The sequence below is a fragment of the Neodiprion virginianus genome, chromosome 2 (assembly GCF_021901495.1).
Source record: "Neodiprion virginianus isolate iyNeoVirg1 chromosome 2, iyNeoVirg1.1, whole genome shotgun sequence".
NCBI lineage: Eukaryota > Metazoa > Arthropoda > Insecta > Hymenoptera > Diprionidae > Neodiprion > Neodiprion virginianus.
In genome coordinates, this window is record NC_060878.1 from 38,917,069 (window position 1) to 38,944,397 (window position 27,329).

At 44.7% G+C, this 27,329-nt stretch overlaps 1 protein-coding gene across 7 annotated transcripts in view; it reads left to right on the forward strand.

Annotated features, from left to right (window-relative positions):
• Window positions 1-27,329, forward strand: part of LOC124297359 (uncharacterized) — a 103,819-nt gene that overhangs the window by 49,547 nt on the left and 26,943 nt on the right. For all 7 annotated transcript variants that reach the window (XM_046748290.1, XM_046748296.1, XM_046748291.1 and 4 more), the window contains one exon: window positions 20,854-20,978. In XM_046748290.1, coding sequence (XP_046604246.1) covers window positions 20,854-20,978 — 125 coding nt within the window. The remainder of the gene's footprint in view (window positions 1-20,853; window positions 20,979-27,329) is intronic.

The following is a 27,329-nucleotide window of genomic DNA, read 5'->3' on the forward strand; positions in this document are numbered from 1 at the left end:
TATTATTATTAGAGTTATTATTGTTATTACTATTACTGCCACACGAAAATCTCAATCTATAATCCTTGAGTGTCTGGACTATTTCACAGTATACCTCGTCTCCCAAAGTTGACGAAAAAACGTGCATTAAGTAGCGTTAAAGAGAAGACGAGGTCAAGGGAAAAAACGACTCATCTCACCACCGTACAAAGAGTAATAAGATCAAAAAAAAAACAGAAAAGTAAAACTAGAAAAACGCGGATCCACTGCAGCGACGAAAAAAAGGCTGCAGAAAATGTGCAAGTGAGAGAAAAAGCACGAGGGAAAAAGAACGTGAGAGCATATTTCGAAGCGTTTCACAAAGCACCCGTTCGCCACGCGCTTCTCCATTTTTCGTTGGTTTATTTTTTAATCAGGTTGCCCTCGTGGCATCCGCCGAAGGCAACGAGCCAGCGGAAAGCCCTCGGCTAGCCGAGTGCAAGTGGAAGCGCAACGCGTGCAACGCGGCGAACAAAAACCCACGGCTAGGGTTGCCCATGCATCACGGCTGCGGTTCCTGCACGGCAAATATGGTGAAAAGTTGAATTTTATGTTGCGCCATACGCGCGCCGTCTGCACGTCTGCGGAAAACGTATACCTACCGGAAACCCGTTCACACGTTCCTGTTTGCAATGGAACGCTGCTCTGCGCGCACCGTGCGGTGTCAAGGGGTGCCGCTTTAAAGCAATTAAACACTCTTTACGGCTCGACGAACAATTGTTTAGTCTGCTTGTTGTGTCGTAAAGAGGACTCGTGCGTTAATCAACGATTAATGAAAAACTTTGAACTACCTCGTTCGGCGAAATCGGCATTCTCGCTACTCGATTCTCGTTGAGAGGCCCTCGCTAATCAATACATCGGTGAAATTTTGTTAATTCCAGACCTGCGACTGGGAGTTAGAAACAGGGTTTATTTTTACCGTTGTTTAGTACCTTTCTTTGTTTACAAACAAAGTGCATTCGGTAATCGGGATTCGGTGGAGGAATGTGAAGTTTACGAACGGAAAATGTAGACAACGAGTCGTTGATTATGTAACGTATTGCAGGAGTGGCGGTAAAACGATTTATTAAACTCTGCTTAGCAACGATCACCAGAACTCGTTTATCATTCGTTTCATGTGTAACAGGGAGAAATGTACTTTGGCACGTTTCGCGGATATTCATACCGAATGATTTACATAAACTCGCGCGGAACGGATCCCGATGCTTATTGGAACGGACAAAGTTCGACGAAGTACAATTTCCCGTCTCTCGACTTAGCAAAAATATTGCTCTTAAATTTTTACAGAACAAAAAACCACAAATCTGTGATCAATAGTCAGCAATCTTTGATAAGTTACAGAAAATGTTGACGCAGCATTAAAAGAAGAGGTGCGTAATCGTTTGAATTATACATCATGAAATATCTGATCGTTTTATCTGTCGGCGATAACTCTGGTTTCGTTTACAATATACGTATATGGGGGTGGAGGTTTCTGGCGAGGGGTTCGAAGGGATGGTGCGGGTATAAACGAAAATTGTTTTTAGTTTCGGCAGGCACTCTGCGTGCATCACGGCCGGGGTTAGGTAAGCTTTCCGCATCTATTTTATGTTCTCTAAGCGATTTATAACGATACAGCCTCTTAACTTTCCCCGGAAGTGAACCTTTGAATTTTTTATTATCACCTCTCACTCCCCGCCATCCCTCTCCACGATTTTGCCCTCATTGCGGTGCTTTGCACTTTTTTTCAAAGTTTATTCAAAATACTATACTTTTAACGTCGATCTGTACCATTCATTTTTGTTACGTCTTATCGCGGATATAAACTGAGGCTGATCACAATTTTCGTCGGACTAAATATGAAATGCCCTGCCTGAATGTACAGGTGGACAAAATTTTTAATTCCCGAAGAGCGAGATGTCAGAAAAAATTGAATACGATCCGTTTTACGAAAGGCAGATGAAATATATGGGAAAAATTAACAATCCTCATTACCTATTTTAGGCTATTCGCTCTTTCGCGTTGTGGTAGAATTTTTCGGACAGAATTAAATGAAAAAAAGAAGAACAATTAGCGCCGGTAATTAGATCGGGTAAAATACGAGTGGCTACTTTTAAACTCCAGCCGAACAAGTGAGTATGCAAAAAAAAAAGAAAAAAAAGATGCGAAGCTCGCGTTGTCAGTCAAAGTAAAAAGCGGCAGCAGCTGCTGTTGCGAAGCAAGTATTGTTTTCGAAAATTTTTATCATCAGAGCTTTTCCTCCCCTCTTTCGACCTTCCGCTAAAACTCACTACGCGTTTCATCCCGTTACATATTATTATATCTTTGTAGATTATATATGAAACTCGAAATGCATACGACAGGAGTATTCCCGAGCGGTAAGTGCAGCGTAAAATCGTACGAGTTGTTGCAAACGTACCAACTGCAACGCGCCTTTACGCGATGCTACGCAGAGGTGGAACGTATGAATCACGATACCGCCTCGTAAAAGTGCTTCTGGGTTTCGCCGTTTACCAAGTTCAACGTGCAGCTTTCACCGAGCGTTGCTAATTTGAACCTTTACCTTTACTCCCCCGCTGAAACTGCGCTCGGTAAACAGAAATGAGTCCCTGTAAATATTTTCATTCCACCCAACTATTATTAAACCTTTTTTTAACAGTAATTTCCCAAGTACCCGAAGTAGTATATCATTATTCTAATATCCATAAATTCAGTATAAATAGGTAGAAAAAAGCTCACCAGGCTGACTCGCGTTCTCCAGAAGCCTTGCCACTCTATCCGCACACTTTACACCGCTCCGCTGTATTCCGTGCACTGAATGTAATTGTCGACGAGCCGTCGAATGGAATTGAATTTTAGTGTAAACAAGCAAACACGGACCCCAGGCCTCCGGGGCGGTGATACTTTGAACAGTGATGTCGACGTGGTCATCGCGGTTGTTTGATTTGTCGGTCACTACGCGGCTGTAGGCAGGTAGGCACACAGGTGATCGTTGCTTCTAACTCACGTCATACGAACTAATATTTATCACCGAGTGTCCTTGAGGTTAAATAAGACCTGAGAATTCCGTCAAGGAATCAAGCACACTTGCGGTTATTGAGTAAACATAAACACCCAGCCGGGAAACTCGGTTGATAGTTACGCAGTGGATTCATTCAGTGTTCGATAAAGTTGAGGTTGATCGAACCTGCGAATATTGCGCAGAATTCGAACAAACAGCGATAAATAATCGCGCTTTTTGATCGGACGAACCCGGGTTATAAATCATCATCAGGTATTCGGTGGAAATACCGAAATCTGCGCACGCACCATCGAACCCATTTTTCATTTTACGATATTCTGTCATGTATCACGATCAATGCCCGGGAAAAAAACCTGACAAATTAGAAATCGTTTAGTTCTCACTTTATTCGCAGTGCAATGCGATTTTTGCCGGCCGTCTTGTTATCGGCCAGGAACGAGGAAGGGGAATTAATAAAGGACGGATCGGTGATCCTTCACAGCGTTAAATTCGGCCAAGTATCTCCGAGACGCGGTAATAAGGAGATACCTAAGTATTTCACCGGGGAATGGAAGATCCGCAATTTCGGGCTCATACAGCGGATCGTTTTTGAGACGCAACAGCTGGGTCTAAGTGCCTCGATGTAAATCAATACAATGTGGGAATAGCTGCTACCACTTTGGAGTGGCGCGAGCTGCTTCCTACGCGAAGGTGTAGGTGTAGGTGTACCTACACAATACCGAGCGTGCCTATTCATCCGTCAACGGAAATATATTCATGCCTTATCTCGTTCGGATAGTAAACGGAGCCCGTACGCAGAGTGACTAACGGCTCGTGCCGCTTTGTTAACTTCTCGTTTCTCTGTTTTCAGGGAAAGAACGAAGTTATTGCAATCACACCAAAAATGAAAAGTTGAGTTTTTACTAAATCTCGACGCTTCGAGTTACCGGATTTCAATGATTTTGGCTTTTCGAAACTTGTACCTGATTAGATATTGGCTTTGATCGGTTCGTTACTTTTTGAATCGCACAGATAACAAAATTTCAAAAAATAGAATAACAATTATGGTATCTTGAGAATGGATGATTGGATTCGAATGAAAATTGGTTCAGTAAGGTTTTTTGGGTAGCTGATCACGAATCTAAAGTCAGTTCTGCAAAATCTGAAATCGCGAATCCAATATGGCGGGAAAATAATCTAAAAATATTCGGATTTTGGTAGAATCTAGCAGATAGAGGTTTTTTTGGTTACTGATAACAAATCCAAGGTGGTCGATCCATTATAGTGGTTGAAAATAAGATAATTGTCATATTTTCATTTCGTATTGTACCTCAGGGATTTTAAATCGTTAATCACGAATCTGAGTTTGTATTTCGAAATTTAAATTGAATATTCTTAATATTTTTTCTGTGAACTTGGAACCTGCAGTGTGAGAACGGGAGGTTCGAGTTTTTGTTTTGCTCTTCACTTTACGTCTAACTTAGACATATTTTCATCGATCGAAAACCGTTAGCTACCAATTATCCTCTCGCGAATATTGTATCAACATGTGTTCGCACCATTTGGAATTTTGAAAATGAAAAATCGGGGCCAGACATGACGTACCGTTTTCCATCGCTGGATCGTAATTAACAGCATGCGTCATCAGGGTAAAATGTCACGGCTCGGTAGGCGTTGCTGATTTTTATTTTTTTTTTGTGTCTGCGAACACGAGGGTCAGAATACCGGAGATCACGATTGTTATTCAGAATGAAAAAAGGCAAACCTTTAGCGCCACAATGCAGGACCTTGCAGTACGTCGACGGTCGTGATATAAATTTGGATCGAGTACGTTTCGATTTTCTCTCAAATTCGTCAATGGCGTTCCGCAAAATCTGGCCGCAAAACCCTTTTTTATTTGAAAACGTGGTTCATTACTACGACTTCCGACTACAATTTGGGTGAAATTTGAACATTATAATCTGTAAAAAATCAACGATTCCAACGAATTTCAATGAAGTTTAGAGAAAGTGTAATGATCACTAGGGTCTATGTGTACTTCTGGATCCTCAATTCTTTGATCGCGTATCGATCTCTCGGTATTATCCTCTGCGAGGAAATTCTTCGCCTATTCGAAAGACACCGTCGCTATTCGTTCAAGGTTTTGCTAACAAGCCGTGAGCCTGCAGTTTGAACAAAACACGCGACGATACAGGGTAGTAAAAGTAACGTTACCTGGAGCACAGGGAGTTCAGAGAGTGCAGGGACGATCCATTTCCCAGTTCCCATTCGCTCGTTGGACGGTCGCCGGCGTCAGGCCGAGGAGACAATGAAGCCGAGAGGACAATGCCTGGAAGAGAATCATGTACACCAGGGCATGCTGGGACAGGGAGACGATTCAGTCAACCGGGAGCAGGTCGATGATGAGTTCCGTAGCGCTCGGCGCTCCGCAGTCGGATTTTCCATCCGGGATGCAGTGCCGGCTGCGTTTTGCAGAGAGACGAGAATAGCCGTCGTCGTCCGGCGACATGGTGCATCGAAATACAGTTTGGAAAACACGCAGAGGATCCAAGCTCCGATTCTTCGCAGGAGCTGCGTAACGATTAAGGGTCGAAGACGCAACGCGACGAAGTTGCGTCTTGTTTGTTTACCGTTGTTGAAGACAGCGCTGAACAACCGCATCGTCTACCGGACGTAAAGATCGTTGGAAATTGATGAAAAATCGAGTCTCACCTCCCGATTGTTCGCAATTGTCGACGAATTTCGGGCGATGGATTTCCGCAACGGACCGATTGACCAGTAATTTGCTAATTCGGGGAACGTAATTGATTCGTCGATTGCTTCAATTATCCGCAACCGATCCCGCGGCAATTGTTACCCAACTACGTATCCTGTACAACCGTGCAACCGAATATCACGGGTTAATTGCTAACCAGATTGTTGCGTACGGTAATTCTGCTCTCGTTCGCGATTGGAACGTAAAAGTCAGCGATCAACCGCGTCGGCTGATTGTCTGAATGGAAGGTTAGGAAGGATTCCGTCGTTCCCTAAGACGGTCGGTTCGTGGACCGTCCCTTGTGTTCGGGATCGAGATAGGTACAGAAGTTTCTTGATCGTGCAAAAATACGAATCCGTTCGATTAGAATTAGCATTCTTCCTTTGTTCGTTTGTGATTGTGAGTTGAAATCGTGAGACACCGTAGCGTGCTTCGGGATTCCGCAGATACGTTACAGCGGAATATTTTGAATGGCAAGGGTTTCCCGCAGGAGCGATGGAGGGTTGCGGGTAGCATGGTTGTCTTAGGGAAATTGGAAAGTCAAGTGACAGGCCTGGCGGGACTCCGCAGTCTAGACTCGACTGCGGAACTCCGCGGGAAGATTCAGGGCGGTTAGGCAGCCATGGCGGAAAGTAGGGTTGGTGATGTTTTGGGTCACGCTGTCGGAGCACTAAGTGGAAGGTCAGGAAAGGTTAGTTGACAACAAGGACACTTTGGAGCGTTCCGCCATTCGAGCCCCGCGACGCCCTTCTTCTGCTCCTCTCGTTTCTCTCCCCGTCGCCGTTACACCCTCGAATCTTTATCCCCTCGTGAAACGCGGCGTTTTCCACGCGTCATGACGGATGACGGACCCTCGAGCTTTGTGCGCTTTGCAGAATTTTCAAGAGCGGAGAGTGGGACGACATTTGACGTATCCGGAGTCGCTCTAGCGTCGGTAATTTGGAAAAATTTTAAACGATCACGTGCGTGTAATCACCGACGTTCGTGCGTGCCTCCCGTGGCACTAATTGCAGCACCGCGAACGTCGAGCGTGTTTCGCTCCGTTTCAAAAGTAAAACCGTAAATACGAGTCGGGAATTTTCAAAGCTTCGGTACTGGCAGGTGGGATGCGATGAGTAGTGGAAAAGAGAAGAAGGCGACCGGCCTGGCTTTGACTCGTGGAAAATATCGGATATCCGCTTCCTAGTTTTTTACCGAGAGAGATAACGTTTGCTGCACATAAATTGGCGACGGATGACGCTTTCAAATTTGCCTTTGAAACGATCGCTGCAGTGAGGAAATTTTGTACCGGAATTCTCAAAGGGTTATCGGATGCTGTTTTTGAGCCGCTGAAACCGCGCGGGCGGAACTTTAATTGCAGTTTTTGCAACAGTCATCGATTACAACAACGTAATCAATTTTTCAGTTATCTATAATACGAGGTCGCTGAGCCCCCGAAGATCGAAACCAATCAGTGAACACCGATGACGCGTATCCCCGAGGAAACTAAGTTCGTGTTGGTGATTAATTTCAGCCGCTAATATCCCGATCGAGCCGAGAAGATCCTCCTTCGCACCTCGTTAGATCCGAACGAGAAAAAAGTGATACAAACCCCGCAGGCGGCGAGGAGCTGGAAGGAAATGGTGAAAATGTTCCATAAATGAACACATCTCTGTGTTTTATCAAATATACCGTAAGAGGTTACAAATGGTCCTCGGGAGAAATACTTTTCGTTTCTTTTCATTTCTTTTCATGGAAAAATAAGGGCTGGCTCGAGTGATGCGGGGAGATTAATACGATTTTTGAGTCGTGAAAAGCGGCCGGGCACTTCTCGCTCCTGTTACAGGATCCCCGGGAATCCCGTAGCCTAAACAATAAGCGTAATGGAAATAGAGGGAAAAAGTACGGAGTAAAGAAAAACGTTGCGAATTCCTTTCTTTACCTCGCTTCATTATTTTCTATCTCATTATCCAGCTCCTGTCTTATAGTGTATAATTATTTATCTTCTCGATGTAAACAAAATTTCGCATCTGGCGATTAATTGAATGAACAATATAAGGAACCTAGCCGTAAAGTTCAATCATATTTCTCACCCAAGAGAGACTGATGCGTTTTAATCTCGAGCCGTCGTCCGAAATTTACGTCCATCTCTTAATCGCGAGCGAGGAATGAAATGCAAAAGGTAACGCGTAAGCGGAAATTGAGGAAATGAAAAGTACTTTGACTTTAACGAGTGGGTGCCTGCGTTTTTAATCACCATTAGCCAAACGACTTCGTGACAATAACGGCGCTCCGACACTCGGAGTAAACAATTAGGCTTGCAGGCGAGCTTTCGCCCCGAGCAAACACGCCATTACGCAGCTTTGCTTAATTTCCCTCCCTTGACAATTTTTTCCTCTATCATTCTCCCTCCCCCTCTTTGTTTAATTCGACGAACAGTTTCTGGTTTTAATTATTCCTACCGCTCGGCGGAATCTTCCGATTCTTCTCAACTCACTCGTAGCTTTGTTGTTTTCTTGTTCGTGGTAATTTCGCAGCGTGCCGGTACGTTTACCACGTTAATTCGTCGCAGTGGGAGCTCCAGGACCTCTCTGGAATTAGGCGGTACGACCTGGAAAGCGGAAGCGGTGAAACGACGAGGATCGGGAAGGGTTTCTTCTCCCCTCCTCTCGAATCGTAGCCAGAGGCCGCACCATCTTCCCGGCTTCCTATCTTAGCTTATACGGGGTAGTTGTTACGTGATTACGGGCACCGCTTGAAATATCCGTTACCATAAATACACCCTCGGTCCTCCTCCTCCTCCTTCTCGAATATCGAGATAGTACAGCTAGCTGTACGCTCCAACGCCCAGAGCAGCTATCTTTACCTCATAGTCCGCTGAATCCTCAGGCAAACTAGCCCAGCGATCCAAGGATCAATGCTCATTCTTGGCAAAGTTCGAAGTTCAAAGTTGGGTATAAACCGGCGGAAAATATGTGCATAAGTATTTTTTCAGCTTATCCGAATCCGTTTCAATTTTCAAGTTTAACAAATTCATACTTTCAACAGTGTCATCATCGGCCTGGCTTGATTTATCCATAAAATAAAGGGTTCAATGTTCAAGAACGTTTCGTCGCATCCTCCTTCTCTACTTCCACCCGCCTTCTGTGTATACACTCGTAACTCTACCCTTGGCTGAAATCCTTTTCCCATTCGTTTACCCCGCATCTTCGGTGTCGTCGCGGGGTGCTAACAAAGGAAAACAAGAATTGCGACGTTAATCACCCTTATCTCCTGAGAAGCTTAGGGGGCGGCCTGCCGGCAGTGACGAAGGAAAAATCAAGCCGAGAGGCGAGATGATGACCAAAAAGAGGCCTAAGCCTTATAGCCGCACGGTGACGAGCGAGCGGTGGAATTTTGTGGTTCCTGCTTTTTCCGAACTGCAAGCCCCGCCGAAATTGAGATTGATGGTAAATTGGCCGTAATTGTAAGGGTAAAAATAATAAAGGATTGATGAGGTTGCATCGCGATGATGGAGAGAATATTATCACTCAATAGAATTAATTAATAATAGGCGGTGATCGGCGTGGGTGGAGAAATTTCTCTTCTACCTCGTGGACGTAATTATTCAATTAAATAAATTGTAATTGGCAGGAGGATTTCTGATTCGTTAATACCGCTAGTCGTTACCGAATTCAGAGACAATGACTGACAAGTCGTATCGATTTGGATGCGAATCACGCGAATGGATCAACCGCCGAAGTCACGACAGCAATAAAAGGGAGGAAGAAATTCCTGCCGTTATTACAGCTGCAATATTGAATTTCTTAGCGCCTCGAGCTATACTCTTTGTTATTTGATCAGAAATCGCTGACCCTTGCGGAGGCTGCCGAATACATATCTCGGTATCTATATTCCGGCTGTGACGTCGGCTTCGGAAAAAAATTACCGTGATTCGATAAGAATGGAGGACAGCGTAGAAGAAATAACAGGGGAAAAAACAATTTACCATCCAAGTAAACTATCCGAGTATTACGAATAAATCAATTTACCCTGACGGCGATAAAAAAAAAAAAACAAAAAAAATGCCTCCGACAAAAACAGATAAAAAAAGATGTGTAACCATTTGAAAAAATTTTTTTACCCCTTTGCCACAGTTAACTTCGACATTGCGCGTAATTTATTTAGAATCAATTTGCGCTCTCCGTATAATCTCGAGTGATTAACGTATTCAATCAGCAGGTAATGCTGCAGTTTATCACCGACCGCAGCACACGTATACGTATATACGACTATTAAAATCGAATGAATTTAATGCATAAAGTAACGTAGAACCGGGCGTGGCATAACCGGTGTAATATTTGATAGGTAAATCGTAAATTTATAGAGTATAAACATAAATTATCAGGAAATGTACGGGACAGTTTTATCGAGCACATGTCTATTCGGTGTACCTAATTGTGAAGCGAAATCGTTCTCATGATTTTCGGCAATTAATATCCCGATGCCAATGACAAAAGGGCGGAAAATTTTTTCTTCATTGCCAATAGTTCCGAAACTGAAAAAAAACAAATTACGCCCTTTTGGCATTAGCACCACGATCTTATCTTCCGCGGGTTATGGAAAAGGATTTTGGCAGGCTACAGAACAGAATGAAAAAAAATCAGCGTTTTACGGTCGGTTTTGGGTCTGCTAAATTCTTCCCTTAATCGTTTCGCTTATCCCAGGGCATTCGGGAGATAAGCGTGTTGAATTTTCATAACGTCCCTTAACTGCCCGGCGATCGCCGCAGCAGCACACGCCGCTTTTTGACCCGGGTCAAATATAAGCTTGCACCCTCTACCGAACCAACGAACCAGCCAGCCACCCTGCCTTCGAATCCTCGCCACTTTTTCCCAGGCCGAGCTTCCGCGGGTGAAAATATTAAACGATCCCCATTAGACGCAGGCGTAGGACCCACGGCCTCTGTTTTTTTCCGGTTTATTTTTATTTTTTCATTTTTCTTTTATTTATTTATTTTTTTTGCCACCCGTGCAAAATTTCCGCGGCTATTGGCCAAGATCGATCCCGATCGCCCTCCAGGCCCTCCGAGCTAACGACCTTGCAACAGGACACGTGTTTCGCACAATTAGACAATAATAACCGGTACCGCTAAGCTCCCTTTGCCCTCTAATAACGCGTTGTGAATCGACTGGAAACATTAAATTGTTCGTGCACTACTATTTTCGAGATCAAGGAGAATTGGGGGGGGGGGGGGGGGGAGGAAGAAAGCGAAGGAAAAATTGACGTGTTTCTTCCACGTGGCAGTGCCACTACCACTTCCGTACTTGAGGGCTCTCACAAGCTTCGAAAAAGTTCAAATACTTTAGATTGAGCTATTTTCGAGAATCGTTTTTTTTTTTTTTTTTTACTAGAACGAAGGCTTGAATTCTGAAACGTGACAGTGGAGTAGACGCTGCACGAGCCGTAATTTCACTTTTATACAATTCAGCATTTCCGTATTGCCACTGATCGTGAGACATCCTCAAACAAATACAAACTTGTATGTACAAGTTTTTCTCCCAAGTTTCTAAAACCTAACATTGGAGAGGGATAAAATGTTTCCATGGTGAATTGGGTGGAGTGTGGAAGGTAATAAAAGGGGGAAAACTGAACGGCGTAAATTCCCACACGAGGGGAGAGTAGAGAGAAGGAGGAAATATGCTACTGGGGGGAGATAAATAAAATATGTCTCTTGAATTAGTTGCACTCCGTGGCAAATGCAGGCCAGGGGTATAAATCCCGTTGTTACCAACTTGCCGGTGCCAGAGCTGTGCGTTGAAATTCTGCGTTTTTATTATAATATACGGCGTGGTCGAGTTGCCGGAGCATCGTGCATTGCATGCAGAATAATGCCTGAACGTGGAAATAAATTAGATGAAAATGAGGAGTTTCCGTAGTGCAGGGATCGAAGGAATTCCTTTCCGCGAAGCAACGTTTTACCAAAAATCATCATCCTCGCAAGTTTTTTTTTTTTTTACTCTCTGGCTGACTTTTACGCTCTCTACAGCTGCAGGTTTCATCCGACTGCCGTATAAAAATAGCGGAATAAGAGGGCCGACCCCGTTTCATTCAATTCCGAGGTCATTACCGTTCAGGCTGGCCATTGCGATACAGAAAAAGGTGATCGCCGTCTCCCGATTTTTGCCAAAATAGCTCCACCCTCTCGTTTCATCATTTTCAACGCCTCGTGTTTCTGCAAGCTCATACAAGGGCGATTCGAAGAAAGTAAACGAGAGCGAACATGACGAGTGCAGAAACCGGAAGTACAGAATTCGTCCGACCGGACTCAGCCCCGAATATGCGAATCGCAACGCACAGCGCGTGATATCACGGCTCTAACGCAAGTTTCAACCCCATCGTCAGCGTCGTTCACGGTCTGGTGGGTCGTGCAGAGCTCCTCGAGATTGTACACAAGTGCTCGGCGCTATGCATTTCAATCGGCTACTTAACCACAGCCCGAGGATAGCCGGCTTTCGTACCCGGTGCCGGTGTAATTCCGCGGCATTATTTCCGCTTTCCCAGATACAATGGCTGTTTTCAAACTCGCCTCGTCCTCACCGCAACTCGCGTATTTACGCCGCGTATCCCTTCGATCCAGATCCGTCGTGTGGACATTCGGGCAAGGAGAAATCGGGAACGTTGACTCAAGTATACCTGAGATGAACGAAATTGATCGATAACAAAAGTAGTACGAAAAAAAAAAAATCCGCTTACGAGGTGATTTCGATCGCCTTCGGATATCCCAACAATAAAAGCCAACAAAGAGCAGCTTCGACTGTGAAAAAATTAGAAACGACAAAATGTCAGGGTTTCTGAGAATACGTTTTAACGCGTGGATGGATGAGACAGAATTTTAAGGACCCAGGGACAGGAGAGGAGGCGAAATCGTGTCATCCTCCTTGCGAGACGAGAGACAGTCAAAGCACGAGTGTGCAAGTGCCAAGGAGCTTAGTCAGCAAGGCAGAGACAACTGTAAACTGTGCAGAGGTGGTACAACGTCGTCTTGTGTAGCCGGGTTCTGCACCCCTCGTCTTTCCCGCCCCTCGGCCCATCCCTGCATTATTCATTGCAGCCGGGAATTATGAGCTACGAGGCGTTCTACGTTTTACTCATTGTTGGTGCAAACTGCAGCGAGAGCATTCCTTAGCTCGTTTCGAGCGATGATGTTATTTCGCTTAAAGACCGGGAAAAAGGTCCAGCCTTCAAGAACGCCTTGTCTCTTTAATAATCCTCAACGTCTATGAATTTTCTGTTTGTCGTTGAGCAGGTAAACCCTTTCCTGTAATATCAAGCCATTCAAAGTCAAATAATCATGCAAGGGTGTAGCGGGCGAAGAAAGATCAAAAAGATCGTTGATCCAGCGATTTCCAATCCTCTAAAAATAAGTCAACAAAAGTATTTATCGAGAGAACAGAGGCTTGGGAAATTCGACGAAAATCTAGCCGTCGGACAGGTTCGTTTCAGCGTGTGTCGCATGACAACGTTTCTCACAGCGAACCAATTTCCGGGGGAACCGCATACCTACCCCCGGTGACCAACGATATTATTTACTAATTCAATGTTGGTGGCAAAATTGAATTATGCGCACGAAACATGAGCCCGCCTAGCTAGCGCCTGGGGGTTAAATTAATAGTTTTCACGAGGAAGGAACATCGCGCGCCGTTGCTGCTGCTCGACGCAGTATGGATATTGGACACCGACTGCCAGCCACCCTCGACGCCCTGGCAACCCGACCGGCAATACATCAGACCTGTCCAGTGGTAATATACCGCTTGGTCAGCCTGTTTAGTAGTAATAAACCGTGCAGTCAGCCGGCCGGAGTTCGCCGTTCGCATTCGACAAACTCTGCAATTCTTTGCGGTCTCTGCAGTCAAGGACGCATCGGCGTACGGTACAGGAAAGAAGTAAAAAATAAGAAAAAAATGTATTTAGTAAAACGACGGAACATGGCCTGAAATAGTAGAATCGAATTCTATGTAGTAGCATTTTTCGACGTGGAATAGAAGATCCAAAACGTTGTAGAATAATTCGTTAGAAAAATCGCGTCATTTGAAAAAATTTTTTTTTGTTGTATTTAACCGAAAAAATGTAATAATTTATGCGCTTCCGGTGGATCAGGGCTAATTGTTTCACTTGTTTACGAATTCTTTGCAAATTGCGTGAAATAAATATCTGTCGACTTTCATACGTTTTTTTAAACACAGTAGTTTAGCAATCAATATTTTTATACACCCAAAATATTTTCTAGTAAATACAGGAACTGTGTTAAGAAAATTCGTCGCATACGATTCGAAGAGAATTCGGATGCTAAGCAAATGAGCTAGAATTCATGAAAATTTAGAGTTTCTGTTGCCAGAAGAGAACTACAACAGCTACAATAACTCTTTCATTTTTAATTACATTCAATCGGATTTTCTGCTGCCACATGCTTCGCACCGTTATTCCAATTTTTCTTTTTTTACATACTCTCGACACGTTTTTTTGGTCACAACGTCCAGCCATTGCGGCTTTACAAGAGTTTGTTAACCGTGATGACCAGGAAAAAATTTGTCGAATCGACATCGGCGACCGCTGTGGCGGTTCTCTCTCCGTCTCTCCTTCTCTCCTTTCCGCAGCGTTATCTGTACTCTTTATCTCTCCGTTCGGGGCTTGTTTTCTCTGAACTTTTTCACCGTCGAACAAAAGCCTTTCGCCTGGCTGCGATTTGTTTCCTTTCGATTAGTATCGAATCGAACCGAAAGCGATATTTATCGCAAGGCTCTCCGCAAGCCGGGGGCTCTTTTTCCCGGGGATAAATTCCCCCGAGCTGCCGCCCGGCCGTCCTCTCTATACGCGATTTGTTTCCTTGTCCCGCTTTTCCGATCGCTTTAACGCCCCCATCCTCCTTAAACCCCGAATCTCCTAATCTCACAAATAATTGTAGATAAAACAGGTAGAAAGGTCCAACGATCCGCGTAATAAAGATTTTTCAGCACACCTACAACGTATAGAAACAAAAAGTGCTAAACGAAAGATTCAAAGGGTCTGCCCAACGATTATCTACACAGTTAAAATAATTGAAGAAAAAAAATAAAAAATTCACGTGGTAACGGAACAAATTTTAAGACACTGCATTTTTCTGTAAACACCTGATTATATTTTAAAAACATTTGCGTTAAATTACATTATTCTAACATTTTTTTCACTGAAAAATTCAAGAGCATGAATTTCTTGAGAAGAACTTGATGAATCACAAGACCGTCATTTGTCAATTGAAACGGTTCTTCATACTGGATTTTTTTTCAACAATTAACAGGTCCAAGACTAAAATCTCGCAGATAATTTACAGCTAATTTAATTATAAACAAACCAAGCTATTTCTATTACAGTCGAACTGTATTCAACTTATGCAGATGAAATTTTCAGTTCTTTAAAAATTTGTTGATGCAGTTTCGACCGTTCCATCGTCTGACCTTTCCACTTTTCTCCCCACACGAACAACACGATTCCCTCTGATTGTGACAAATGTCTAGAGATTTATAGATTAAATAAACAAATGACTTTCTCTTATACTCGTAATGAACTTGATCTCCCTCAGTTATCCGTTTAAACTTTTGTCCCGTCACGTATTTTGAGCCTGACTACAATTCCCGCCAACTTCGGAAGCGTCGCATGCCTCTGCAGGGGGATGAAATAGCCGGGGGTGGGGGAAAAGGACTGTAAAAGTTTCCCGAACACCGAACAACGACGATAGTTCAGCCATAGACGGACTCCGCTCGTTCGTGCGTGTTCAGCCTCCAGCCTCTCGGCTGTAATACGTAACCCCGGCATAACTGGTCCATGCATTATGCCGGATGGCCGTGCTGGTGCAGCATCCGCGATTCTGGCGCACCTATGTATGCGCGTATGTACGTGCAGGTACAAAGCCATGTGTTAGCGGGAATAACGTCCGTGTCAACGACTCCGGCCGTCGGTGCACGAGGGTCGAGTCCGCGGTATGTTTCTGGCTGCAATCCAACACCGGTAACTGTCCTATTAATGAAGTTTTATTATTATTTACTGCCGACGCCCCGTAATTAACGAGCCAAACTCCCACGGACTGGTCACAGTTATTCTCCCCGCGATATCCGACGACGCCGGAAACTAAGTCGGGCTACTCAATGGACTCGCCGCGGTGCTCTGTTACCAAAGTTTTTGTAACAGGGAAATACGCGGCTCATTAAGGGGGGGGAGGGGGGAGGGTACCTATTTTTACGATTTTTTTTAAAAGGAAGCTGAAAATATTTGGAGGAATTTGAGTTTCAGGGATTTACTGTTTACAGTTTGAAGGTCATTTTTTCATTTTTTTTATTGAAGTTGTTGTAATTGTTGTAAATAAAGTGTAAGCGTTGTCATTTACTAAAAAAAAAAATTCCTAAAAATAGGTATGATTTTAGAATTTCACCTCGTCGCTCACATTAAATTGTAGGTCCTATATTAAGGTTAAAAAATAGAGAAAATTGATCAAGAGATTCGTTTAGTAAGCTTCTGTTTCTTTTTTCGGGTTTCGTTTATCGCCACGTTTCCTGCGCAAGTACAGATCAAGAGTTTTTTTCTTTCGTATACGGTGTCGGGAAATTTAGATAAAAAGTTGCGATCTTATCGGTCGTTGGGAGTTTCTTTTTACGACGATTTAACCGAGCGAGTTGTGTGCAGCTGAAAGAAACTTTCAACTAATTTACGAGATGGGGGCTTAAACGTATAATTGAAAAGAATTTCACCTGATTTGAGACTGCAGAAGTTCTTCATTACTGCGCAAAGTCTGCCCTGCAGTATAATGTAAAATTACTAACCCGCTCTCATTGAAATACCAAGCATCGATTTGCCCCCGGCCCCCGAGCCTCGTATTGTGTACTTAAATAAAAAAAGAAAAAAAAAAGAGAGATGCCTATGTTTACGACGCTGTCTTAATCTCGCAATCAACCGCGATTATCGCGCCCGATCGATACAAAAGTATACAAGCAACCACTTCGTCGGCTTTGCAATCTACTGGAAGGAAGTATTATACTTTGATGACATTCTTTTTTATTGGCAAACAATCTACCGCGTAATGGTCGAGAAGAATCCTCTGGATATACTTCTTTATCCCTCTTCGTGCAACAAACTTTCGGCATAATATCATAATATCCACGGGCGTTGTTTCGCTGGTACGTATAAGCATGAAGCACCCGACGATGAATTGATCGATTCTCGAACGTCATACGTATAGATCGGACGGTTATTTTCAGAATAAACTCCCGTATGTTGATTCAGCATAGTACAAGCTTCGGGGCTGATAGTTTTTTCAATCAGAGATAATTGAAAATAAACCTTGTGTTGATTTTCGTTGAAATATTCATCCAAAACTTCAGGCTTCCTTTTCTTACAATAAAATTCCTGAGAAATTTTACAAATAACGGAAGACGACTTATCACCGAAGGAGTAAATTTTTGGCCATTTTTCTCTTGTCAGCGTTGCCAGATCTCGAACGGAATCCTGGCTCTCTGCAATATCGCGTACACCTCGAAAACGCGAGTACATACTTATCTGCCACTTGAACGGAGATATGGAGCTGAGTTATGGGGGTGGGGCAGGATGTACGCATATTCCCATTTAACGTGGATGCACATAGGTATTGCATATCCGAAGCAGGTCTGGAACTTGGCGTTCCTGTTTAAGGGGTATGGCCACTGTAAATTTTTTGAAAAATCGATTTTTTTTTTATTGGCTTCAAAAATAGTTTAAACCCTCTAGAATAAGGAAAAAAAGGACCCGTGCGAGAAAAATTTTTTTTAGGCCCCCAAATCATCTTCAAGCGGAAAAACTGTCCTAGATATCGCGATGGATATGGCTGTTTGCACATTCAATGGCGGCCTTACCAACGTCTTGCAAATATTCAAGATATACATACAAGATATTCACATACAACAGCACAAGAAAACAAATTTGAACCAACTGGTGATGAAAGGAATTAACGACATCAGAGTCAGGGCGGCTAGGTGGTCTAGTGGAGTGAGGCTCCGGTAAAGCATCGCTAGACACCAGGTTCGATTCCTGGCTCCGTCGTTGATTTTTCGAATTTACCAGTTTTTCAAATTTATATCTTCAAATATTCAAGATGTTGGAGGTGGAAATTGATGTACAGTTATATAATTTCTGCATCGAAGCCGACGCCAAACGCATTACGCACGCGAAGACATCTCTGAGCGACGCGGAAAAAAGTGCGCGTGCGCTCCAAAACTCCACCAGGAAAGACAAAGAAGACGAAAATTTGGCCATCGAAGGACAAATGTATGGTGCTGGGATTGCAGACTAACGGTAAAATTTTTTTTTACCTCCTTTTTTTTATTTTTTCCAATAAAAAACTATTCGCAAAACTTTAAACGCGTTTTTCTCGAAACACGGTTTTTCAAAATGGCACGCAGCATCACTCGAACAATTTTCATTTTTTTCACTTGAAATTTTGACCAGATGTGAACATTAACATTATCTTGAGAATGTCGATCGGGATTTTCAATAACTTTATTTATTGATTTTTTATTAACAAAAAACTAGCCGTTTTTTCGTCAAAAATCAATTTTTTTTTTCAAACGCACGCCAAATCCACAAAAATTGATAATTTTTAAAATCCGATCGACATTCTCTAGCTATAACCCTCTAGATTGATGGTTTTTTTTTTTTTTTGTTCTAGATTCAAAAGTGCACCAGTGGTGCTGCGTGCCGCGGAGCCCTGCAAGCAAAACATGCCCCGGAAAGATAGCTGTGGAACCGCCATTTTGTTTTTTTTTTTGCTGTAAAAAAATTTGATAATAAAGTTTAATGTATGCCCGATAACACCCTTAAAAGTTTTTTTTCAATTACTTTCAATTTTGGAAGCAAAAAATTCGTGAAAAAACCTTTTTTTTTGGACCGTTACAGTGGCGTTACCCCTTAATGCGGCGTGTCTAGTCTCTGCGTTATAAGCGCGAGTGCCAGAATCCGTCGATCAATCTTTTCCCGTTGCTGCTTATAGGGGAGTTTTGATTTCCGCGGCTCTCGTAAGTCGAGTCATGAGCCATTCGACGCATCCATTCCGGAATCACTGCCAGGATCGGGATTAAAATGTTCGAATACCGAGCACAGTTATACTCCCTGATCATTGCCTTCCCCTTGGTTCGAATTTTTTTAATTAGATCAAGATCGCGAGCGTAATTAGATGATCGGTTCCGTCAAACTTCTCCGAAGTTTAATTGCCGCGTGATTGTACTTGCGGGGTGAACTTTCCAATCGCGGGTCCACGTTCGTGTCACTGTTTTGCAACTAACTAGCTGTTGGACCGACCGTCAATTAGCAGGGCTGAGTTGACGTCAATTAGTCACTTTTTACCACGCTGCAACGAAGTAATTAAAAAATTAAATTGATTAAACTCCTCGGAAACTGAATACCGGGTTTAAATTCTCGGGTGTATCTCACATGTCAGGTTGAATTAAATCGTTGCAGCTTACGCTTGGAGCTTCCACCTTGAAATGAGTTATGAATATGAACGAAAAATGGCGAACGCCTTATCCCTGTAAGCTCGCGACTGCGTCACGAGTGAAAAATGAGCCTCACACGAAATTGCATTATTTCTCTGAGAAGATGCGAGATATGCTCGAGTCGCGACGGGCGAAGGTCGCGTGATCGAAAGGCGCATAAGCGTGAGTTACTCGCGTGGCAGCAAGCCATCCTGACACCCCGTCGTCCAAAAAGGACAGGAACAGCAGCCGAGAGAACCGAGTTAGGAAAATAAACATTTTCCGACGATTTACCACCGCGAGTTTAGAATCCGTCAAGTTCACTTCCACACGACGTGACGCTTCGCGGAACCTCGTACACTTCGGAGTTTCCCTGTATAAACTCACTCGTATCGTACGGCAACAATTGTTTCTATTTTAACACTCCGGAAAGTTCACCCTCGCTTTTCCAGCAACGATGTTAACGCGACGTTAAACTCGGCATGATGCTTCAGTTGTGCCCTCACGCATAGTTGCTTCAAAGATTTCAATTGGAAGGCAGCTCTTTCATTACACCGTAAAACATGTCACTGTTGAAATATTGTAAAACGATCTTCTTGTCGACTTGGTAATTCAACATCAGATAGCGGTGGATTGACACCGTGTTGCAATGATCCACAGGAGTTCCCAAAGATTCTGAGGAAATTTACCGCATTGGTAGCGTCGTTGAATATTTTAATGATAATGATCAAACCTTGACCGTAACCATAATGCAAGAGCAATTTATCTATGATCAGTGATACCTTGAATGATGGAATTTTGTTTAAATTACGAACAATTTCTTGGTTCAACGGGTGAAAAATTTGGTTGAATCTGCGTTCCACTCTGTTAAAGTTCTTCAGTTCCGCTACCATGTCTGAGCTCAATTTTCCGTACCGATAATTATCCGTCGTAGACACGTCATGTTACACTGATCACGAGGAAGAGCACGAGGCTCACCCTCGTCCGTCCCTTCGCCGATTCACTCGGTCGAAAATCCCTCAGAGATCCTCTCCGCGACGCCGAGGGCAGAAATGGTTAATCAAGATTTGTGGGGCCGACGACCGAAGGCTGTACGGTCGGGTCGCGGAGTTGACGTTGCGGCATAGGGTTGAAGGCGAGAGGGCAGGGCGTACACGCGTGATAAATTCTGATTGATCTTCTCCCCGCGCATCTGAATCCGAAGAGAGAGATAAGAAAAATAAAAAAAAAAAAACAACGAAAACGAAAAAAAGAACTCCTTCCGCTGTTACGGGGGTGACATGTTTCCGGAAAGTGGCGGCTCGGGGATGTCTAAGTTGGATTTATCACCTTCTTACCAAGGCCACCGTCAGATAACCGAGACGCGAAGTGATGTGGGAGTTTCGAGTCTCGGAGTATGGAAACTCCACGGGGAAAACGAGGAGCTCGTTACTTTCACGGATTGAATGCTGGGAATTGGAATTGAACCGGTCGCCGACTCTGAATCTAGTAAAACTCAATTAATATCGTCGAAGCATAGAAATGTGGAAGGGCTTTTTCACTCCATCAGGATCATTCCTCGACTCCGTGCAGATTCTAACGGGTCTTTTATGTATTTTCTTCTGTTACAGGATATCAGCGCCGTTCCAGGTTGTCGCAGTGGCCCTGATCCTCGCCGGTACCATTTCCGCCCTAATTGGTCACTGCTACTCTGATTACAGGACCCTGATTGCCTGCGGCCTGTTTCTTCTCGGCGGTAAGTGATTACACGTGCTCTTTCAAAGCCGGGCTGGTACCGGCTCTTCATTATTCTCTCTATTGACGGGGAAGATTGGATAAACGGCTTTCCATTACCTCCAGATGCGTGAAAAATGAAGCACGATTAACGGTAATGCCAGCGAATTTAACCATTCGTTTTATCTTTAAACGGAACCTACGTTGCGGATTTTCTCCCCTGGGATGGAATGCGTCGCAACGACGATGACGCGGTAAATTACTGCCTGCAACTTTTTCGTCATCGGGGAATTACAGGAAGAAGAAGGAAAGAACAAGACGCGTCCGTTTTCAATCGGTGTTACGGTGTAATTATTTTTACACGAGATATCTTCTTCGACGAATCAACGACACAATTCCCTAAGGAATTCATCATCGGCGGGTCGATTAATGAAATGAGAATGATGATTAATGTCTGAATTCCCGTAATCGGTTCGTCGACTCTTCTCCACCCGAGAAAGAAGGTTACGAGCTGTTCGACGGCGACCATCACGGGCAGCTCGAGTTAAAAGATAAAAGGAACTGCTTCCGTCTGAGAAGCGAAGTAAACCGAGTCCAAAGCCAAGTGAAAAAGCAAGCGTCTGGGCAAAAAAGGAGTCGGTGGTCGTTGCGATCGGGGTGCTGGTCACGTTCGGCTAAAACTCGACCCTCCGCCACCTCCACCAGAAACGATCCGTTGTATCAGGCTCACTTTCGGTTGCGGTGGTGGCAACGATACAATACTTGATCTTTCGCACCTACGGTGCCCAACGCGAACTCTTTTGTATGCGAGGATGTGCCTTCGCGGCGTTAACCGTCGGTGTGTATTTCACCGCGTTCCTCGTAGCCGCGGCGGGTCGAGCCTCCTGCAGGAACAATACTTAATGGCCCGACACCCTGCGCCCCGTACAATAGACGAGAAGAGTTAACCCTATGAGATAGTGTCTTCGGCGTGCGGTCGCACAATGCGAGTGAATTCGTTTGCAGCGCCGGAAGCACGGATACGTTGTTATAACTTATCCGGAACGAGGCGTCTTGGCGGGTGAATTTTATCTCGAGATCGGCGGACGATCTTGTCCCGAAGAATCGGATCTTCGCTGGGAAGCCTCGCGGTTTCGGAGTCGCGTCATTGCCGTTATTAAACCTGCTTCTATTCGCCTTTTCGTCGCTCCTAGTTGCTAATTGTGTTTAATTATTAATCAGGAAACTCGGAGGGTCTTGTTCTCAACTCGACGCGCAGTCGCGTCGCTCGCCTTACGATCGAATATTATCGCCTCTACGGGCAGAGAACTACCCCTTTAATTAGTAAAGCCCCGCGGATCATCGGCGTGGCCTAATTACGCCGGCTGCAGGGCGAGACGGGGCGAGATAGTCGGAGGGATGGGAATTGAAAATCTCTTGAATCGGGGTATTCTTACAGCCTGCAGCGTCCGCTTCGACCTATTCTTCATTGGCTTCGATAAAATGATTAACGAGCTCGTTTGGACACGTAATGCTCCTGCCGTTCTTTCCAACTCCAAGACTTACATTCACCCGCGGAATTAATTCATCTAATCTCATTTATTCAAGCTCCTTCAAACCGAACACTCCACTCTCTCTCTTTCCCTTTTTCTCACTCCAGATTTTTCAGTGCCACATCGACTATGGCGGATTCTGCACTATTATAACGTAGCTGGGCTTAAAGTAGATCCGTCGCTGTTACGTTTTTAAAAATATTTGCGAAACCAAATCAGTTCTAAGGTCAGGGTCAAAAACTTTTCCCTCTTTATTTCGTTTTACACCGAGTTATTGGAGAAGAAATTAGACAGAATCGATTTTCCGATTGCTCCATGAATCCGTGAATGAATCGAGTGAATATTTTTTCGCTGAGAATTCAGAGCTAAACGCGACCAACGACATTTACTTCCTGCAGGTTCCTATACCCGTGTTTCCGGGGCGAACCGAGGGATCTAGTTGGAGTACATGTCGCCTATCTAACTCGATAAAGTTAATCCTCGGAATCCGAGAAATTCGGACGCAATTCTTACGCGAGGAGCAAGGAGGAAGGTGGAGCGGAAGGAGAACCGCCCACCCTTTGGCGGGTTGTAAGCTCGTTATAAATCAGTCCGACTGAAGCCCCGACGTCTTATCCAAGTCCGGATACAGTCCAGTTTCCTTAGCTTTGCTGCCGATAAGAGAAATAATTACGAGGAACACCCCGCGGGGCTGCGGGACCTAAAATCCGATCCTGTAGTGCAAAGGGGAATGGTTTGACCTGGTCCCTGCAGCCTAAAAATCATAACTTTCTTGTCGTAGGGGAAAACACAAATTACGGGAAGACTAAAGAAACGCAGCGAGCTGACGGTATGTGAACGCAATTTGGAGCGTGTATCATCTTGCGCTGCGATAACTTTGCATTACAATAATATATATTAGCGAAGACCAAGGATTTCCCACCGTACATTTATATCCCCATGAAAGCCCCGGCTGAACTGCCCCCCTTGGGCTATCCATTTCAGCCCATATATTTCAATGTGCAAATGTTCCGGACCAAAGATAAACGCGAACATTTTCATTAATTCTTTTTCTCTCTTTCTCACTGCACTGCGCTTGTTACCCCATTTTTGTTCCCTTTTTTTCACTCTCCGTCTCTCTCTTTTTCCGCCTCTCATTATTATTTATAACCACAGTACGCCCGTTAAAGCCGAAAACATTTCTCTCCTTTAATACGATCGCGTTACATTGCCACAGACCGCAAAAACGTTAGTGCGGAGGTAATTCCTGTGGAATCGATTCTGGTCCTTTGTAACTTCAACCTTATAGAACGGTAATTGGAACGGATGACCGACGGACCGATCGAATACCTCGAAACAAACCGAGATAAGAATGCTTGTGCGGTAAATCCCTGGGAGATATCTCGTCAAGATTGGTATTCACGAATGCCGGAGGAGTGTGAAATGACGTAATCGAATTTCGGTACGGGAGAAAGCCGGGATGACGAAGGAGCCGAGGGACGTGGCAGGTAACCGAGTACATCCTTGCTAAGTCGATTAGTATTTGTTAAGCGAAGGACGAAGTTATTTCACGGGGAACACACGCGGTCCCGAGGCTTGAATATCGTTACGCACACCGCGTTCCTTCAAATCAGCAAATCAATTTTACCAAAGTTCGTAACGTCGTTAGAGGAACAACAAGCCGACTTCGTCCCGCGACGAGGAGACGACGACGCCTCGTCCATGCAACGCGAGTATGAATAAGAATACCCGATCCGACGGGAATTAGGTACGCTCGAGTCTAGCAAAATCTCTGTTTCCCCCCGGCTTCCTTGTTCTAGATTTCCACTGTACGTTTGAGAGGGAATTGGCATGCTCCGAGTAGCACAATGCAACAGATGCACAATCAGTTCACAATGCAGTCACAAGCGGAGTCGGGAGGACGACGACCGTTCGTTCATCAGAGCTTGCATTCCTCATTGCGGGGGCACGGAGCTTACCGAGTAACCGAATAACACCGGCGTTTAATCGAGCGGGAAAATCGAAATCGAAATCGAAGTCGAGGGAGAGTCGATATCATTCGCTGTCCCGGGACGTACGTTTCTACAAGACCAGAGAAGGAGGCGAGCACAAAAAAAAATTACGAGAAATTCACTCGGCAAGGAATTCCCCAAGGAGGAGAAATTCGAGATCCGATCGAGAGCCGCGACGCTGAGAAATCGGACGCTAGACTCATTTTTGCGTTGGTGGGTGGCTGTAACTTTCCAGCTGACCTGTATACTATTTCGGTATTTCTGCTCGTTGGATGCCCGGTCTGTTTTTCTCCGTTACACAATGAAACCACCGTCGTTATCCGCGATGCGAAGACGAATGCGGGAGCCGGAAGAGTGCTGCTGAAGTTTGGAAGGGTGGGCACTCTACTCGATTGTGAAGCTTATACGCGGAGATCCGGCTTTCAAGTCCCGTTAAAACTGCATCGCCCTTCCGACCCTTGAACCTTTGTTCGAGCGGAATCGAGCAAGCTGGTACATCGATGCGAGTAATATCGATCTCGAAAAATGAGGGGAGGAGATAAAAGCTGCACAGCATCGACGGGGGAAAACCGTGCGAACACATTCTCCGTACGGCGAGGATTTAATTAACGGGAAAATTTCGTCTCTGCAACTGCAGCAAATTGCATGTCGCGTGATAATAAGCCTGCAGTTATGGCGGGACGAAAATATGGAGAAACGAGTTTCCCTCACCCTCGCCCTTTGTTCGTGCCAGGTACGTACACATAGGTACACGTCTGCCCACTCGGGGCTTGGAAAGCTTCGCGCTGCGCGTCAAAGCTCGTATTAAAAATTTTAAATACCATATACGGAGTCCAACTGCTCGTTTGGTACACGGTGAATTCTATGCGAAAGAGAACAAGGAGATAATTCCTACCCTCCGCAGTCTTTTCACAAATACCTCTACACGCACGTGCCTCTCGTGCTCCTGCCATCGACAATTGGCGCTCTCGAGTCGCCCGTAAAGCTTCGCGTGTACGTGCATGTACGTATTTTTTCATACTCGATACCTATAGGTAGGTAGGTATGTGTACATGTATATGGGAATTTTTTTCATTATGCACAGTGGGTAATAAACGTCGGAGGCAATAACGAACGCGAAAACGATATGAAAAAAGTGGAGCACACACGGCGATATATCGAGACGCAAGTGCGCGAGGGCGGGGGGAGTGAGGGGGGGCGCTTATAGTCGGTTACGCCGGGGTTAAACGGGGAAAATTCTATATCTGCGGGCGGTTGGGCGAGTGAAGTAACGGCGTTTAGCCGGGCAACTCCGGCGGAGGCGTGGAATTATAAATTGTTTCAGCATAGTTACAATTGTTTCTGCGAAGGGTGCGAAGGCGAAACGGCAAGCTACGCGAACCGCGGCCCTCTCGGAGTCTCGCTGATTTCACCGGAGTGCGGTCGCACAAAATTGATGTCTGTTTGCTCGCTTCTAATACCCACCTTCTCCTAATGATAGATCCACGGGTCAGATTCACCGACTGTTATGGTTTCGACTTGACGCGACGCGATGAGCCGCCCTGAAAATTAACCCCCTGACGGAAATCGTACTCCGAAGATGTTCGACAGACCAGTTACGGCGTTTGAATGAAGATCACAAATTCGTTACGATATAAAGAAAAACAAATATGTATTCTACCGTTGCTCGTCGCCTGGAATTGAGTTAGAAACGTCAGGTTTTTCAGAACTCGATTTTTGGAAGTTCGGTGAAAACTCAGACCAAAAAAAGAATATGTCTCTACGAAAAAGAAAAATGAGAAGAGAGAACCATTGGACGAACATCCGACAGTTGATGCAACGTTCGGGGATGATTTCAGTCGAACCAGCAGTTTCTGAGAGTTGATCGAATTAATTCCTGAGATCCGATTCAGAGATCGTTGTACCGAATCCTGCTTTGCGTACATATAACGCGATCGAAACTTGACGCTGATATGTACGATTCGATGTGTAACGAGCTGGGTTTTGACTCTGGCCGAATATAACTTCCCCGGTTTGTGTTCGGCTCGGATAATCCGAACACGTATCACTGCAGATACGTACGGATGAATGATTATTTGCAGAGTGTTGGGGATCGTTATCTAAGCCTCAAACTCGGATCAGCTTGTTTGTTGGTCTATAATCAGCCGAATATAAGCCGGGTGAAATCAAGCTCACGTATGATGGTCCATGCGGGCGGCTGGCGTTGCGGTCAGGATGCAGGGTCCACACAACAAACCCCTAATTTCGAGGAAATTGCTCCGATTCACGATACCGCCCATCAACCTCGGAGGGGTCCTCCCCCGACGGGAGTCATGATATCTCCATTACTGCAACTAACGTATTTACCGAACGCTGATTTCAGCCTTGTCTCTGCACTATAATCATTACACGTGGTAGAAAATTAATCGTACGAATACACACACGCGTGTGCAGCGTAACTCGATTTCCGTCATTTGATCAAGCGATGTATCCAGCACTTAATATTTGCATGCACGTTTCAAACGAATTACACCCAATTTTTCCCGTATACAGTTTATTCCCGGCAACTCGAACTTCCTGCAAAGTGGTTTAGGGAATAGAATTACTCCGAAAGTCTGTTACTCAGTTAATCTGTACCTACTCTGTCACCTGAACACTCTTCAACTATTATATTTTCTACTTGCGTTTTTTATTCGAGTATCAATTTAGCCGCGATAATGGACGCGGACTTTCTCCACACTAGCCTGTTCTCATTGCGATATTTTCATGCGGTATTGTACGGGGAAAACGCAAGTTGGAGGTGACCTGGGTGCCTGCTCTGTTGGCCGGCGAACGCTTTGAAAACTTGGCTAATTACTACGTGATCGGTAA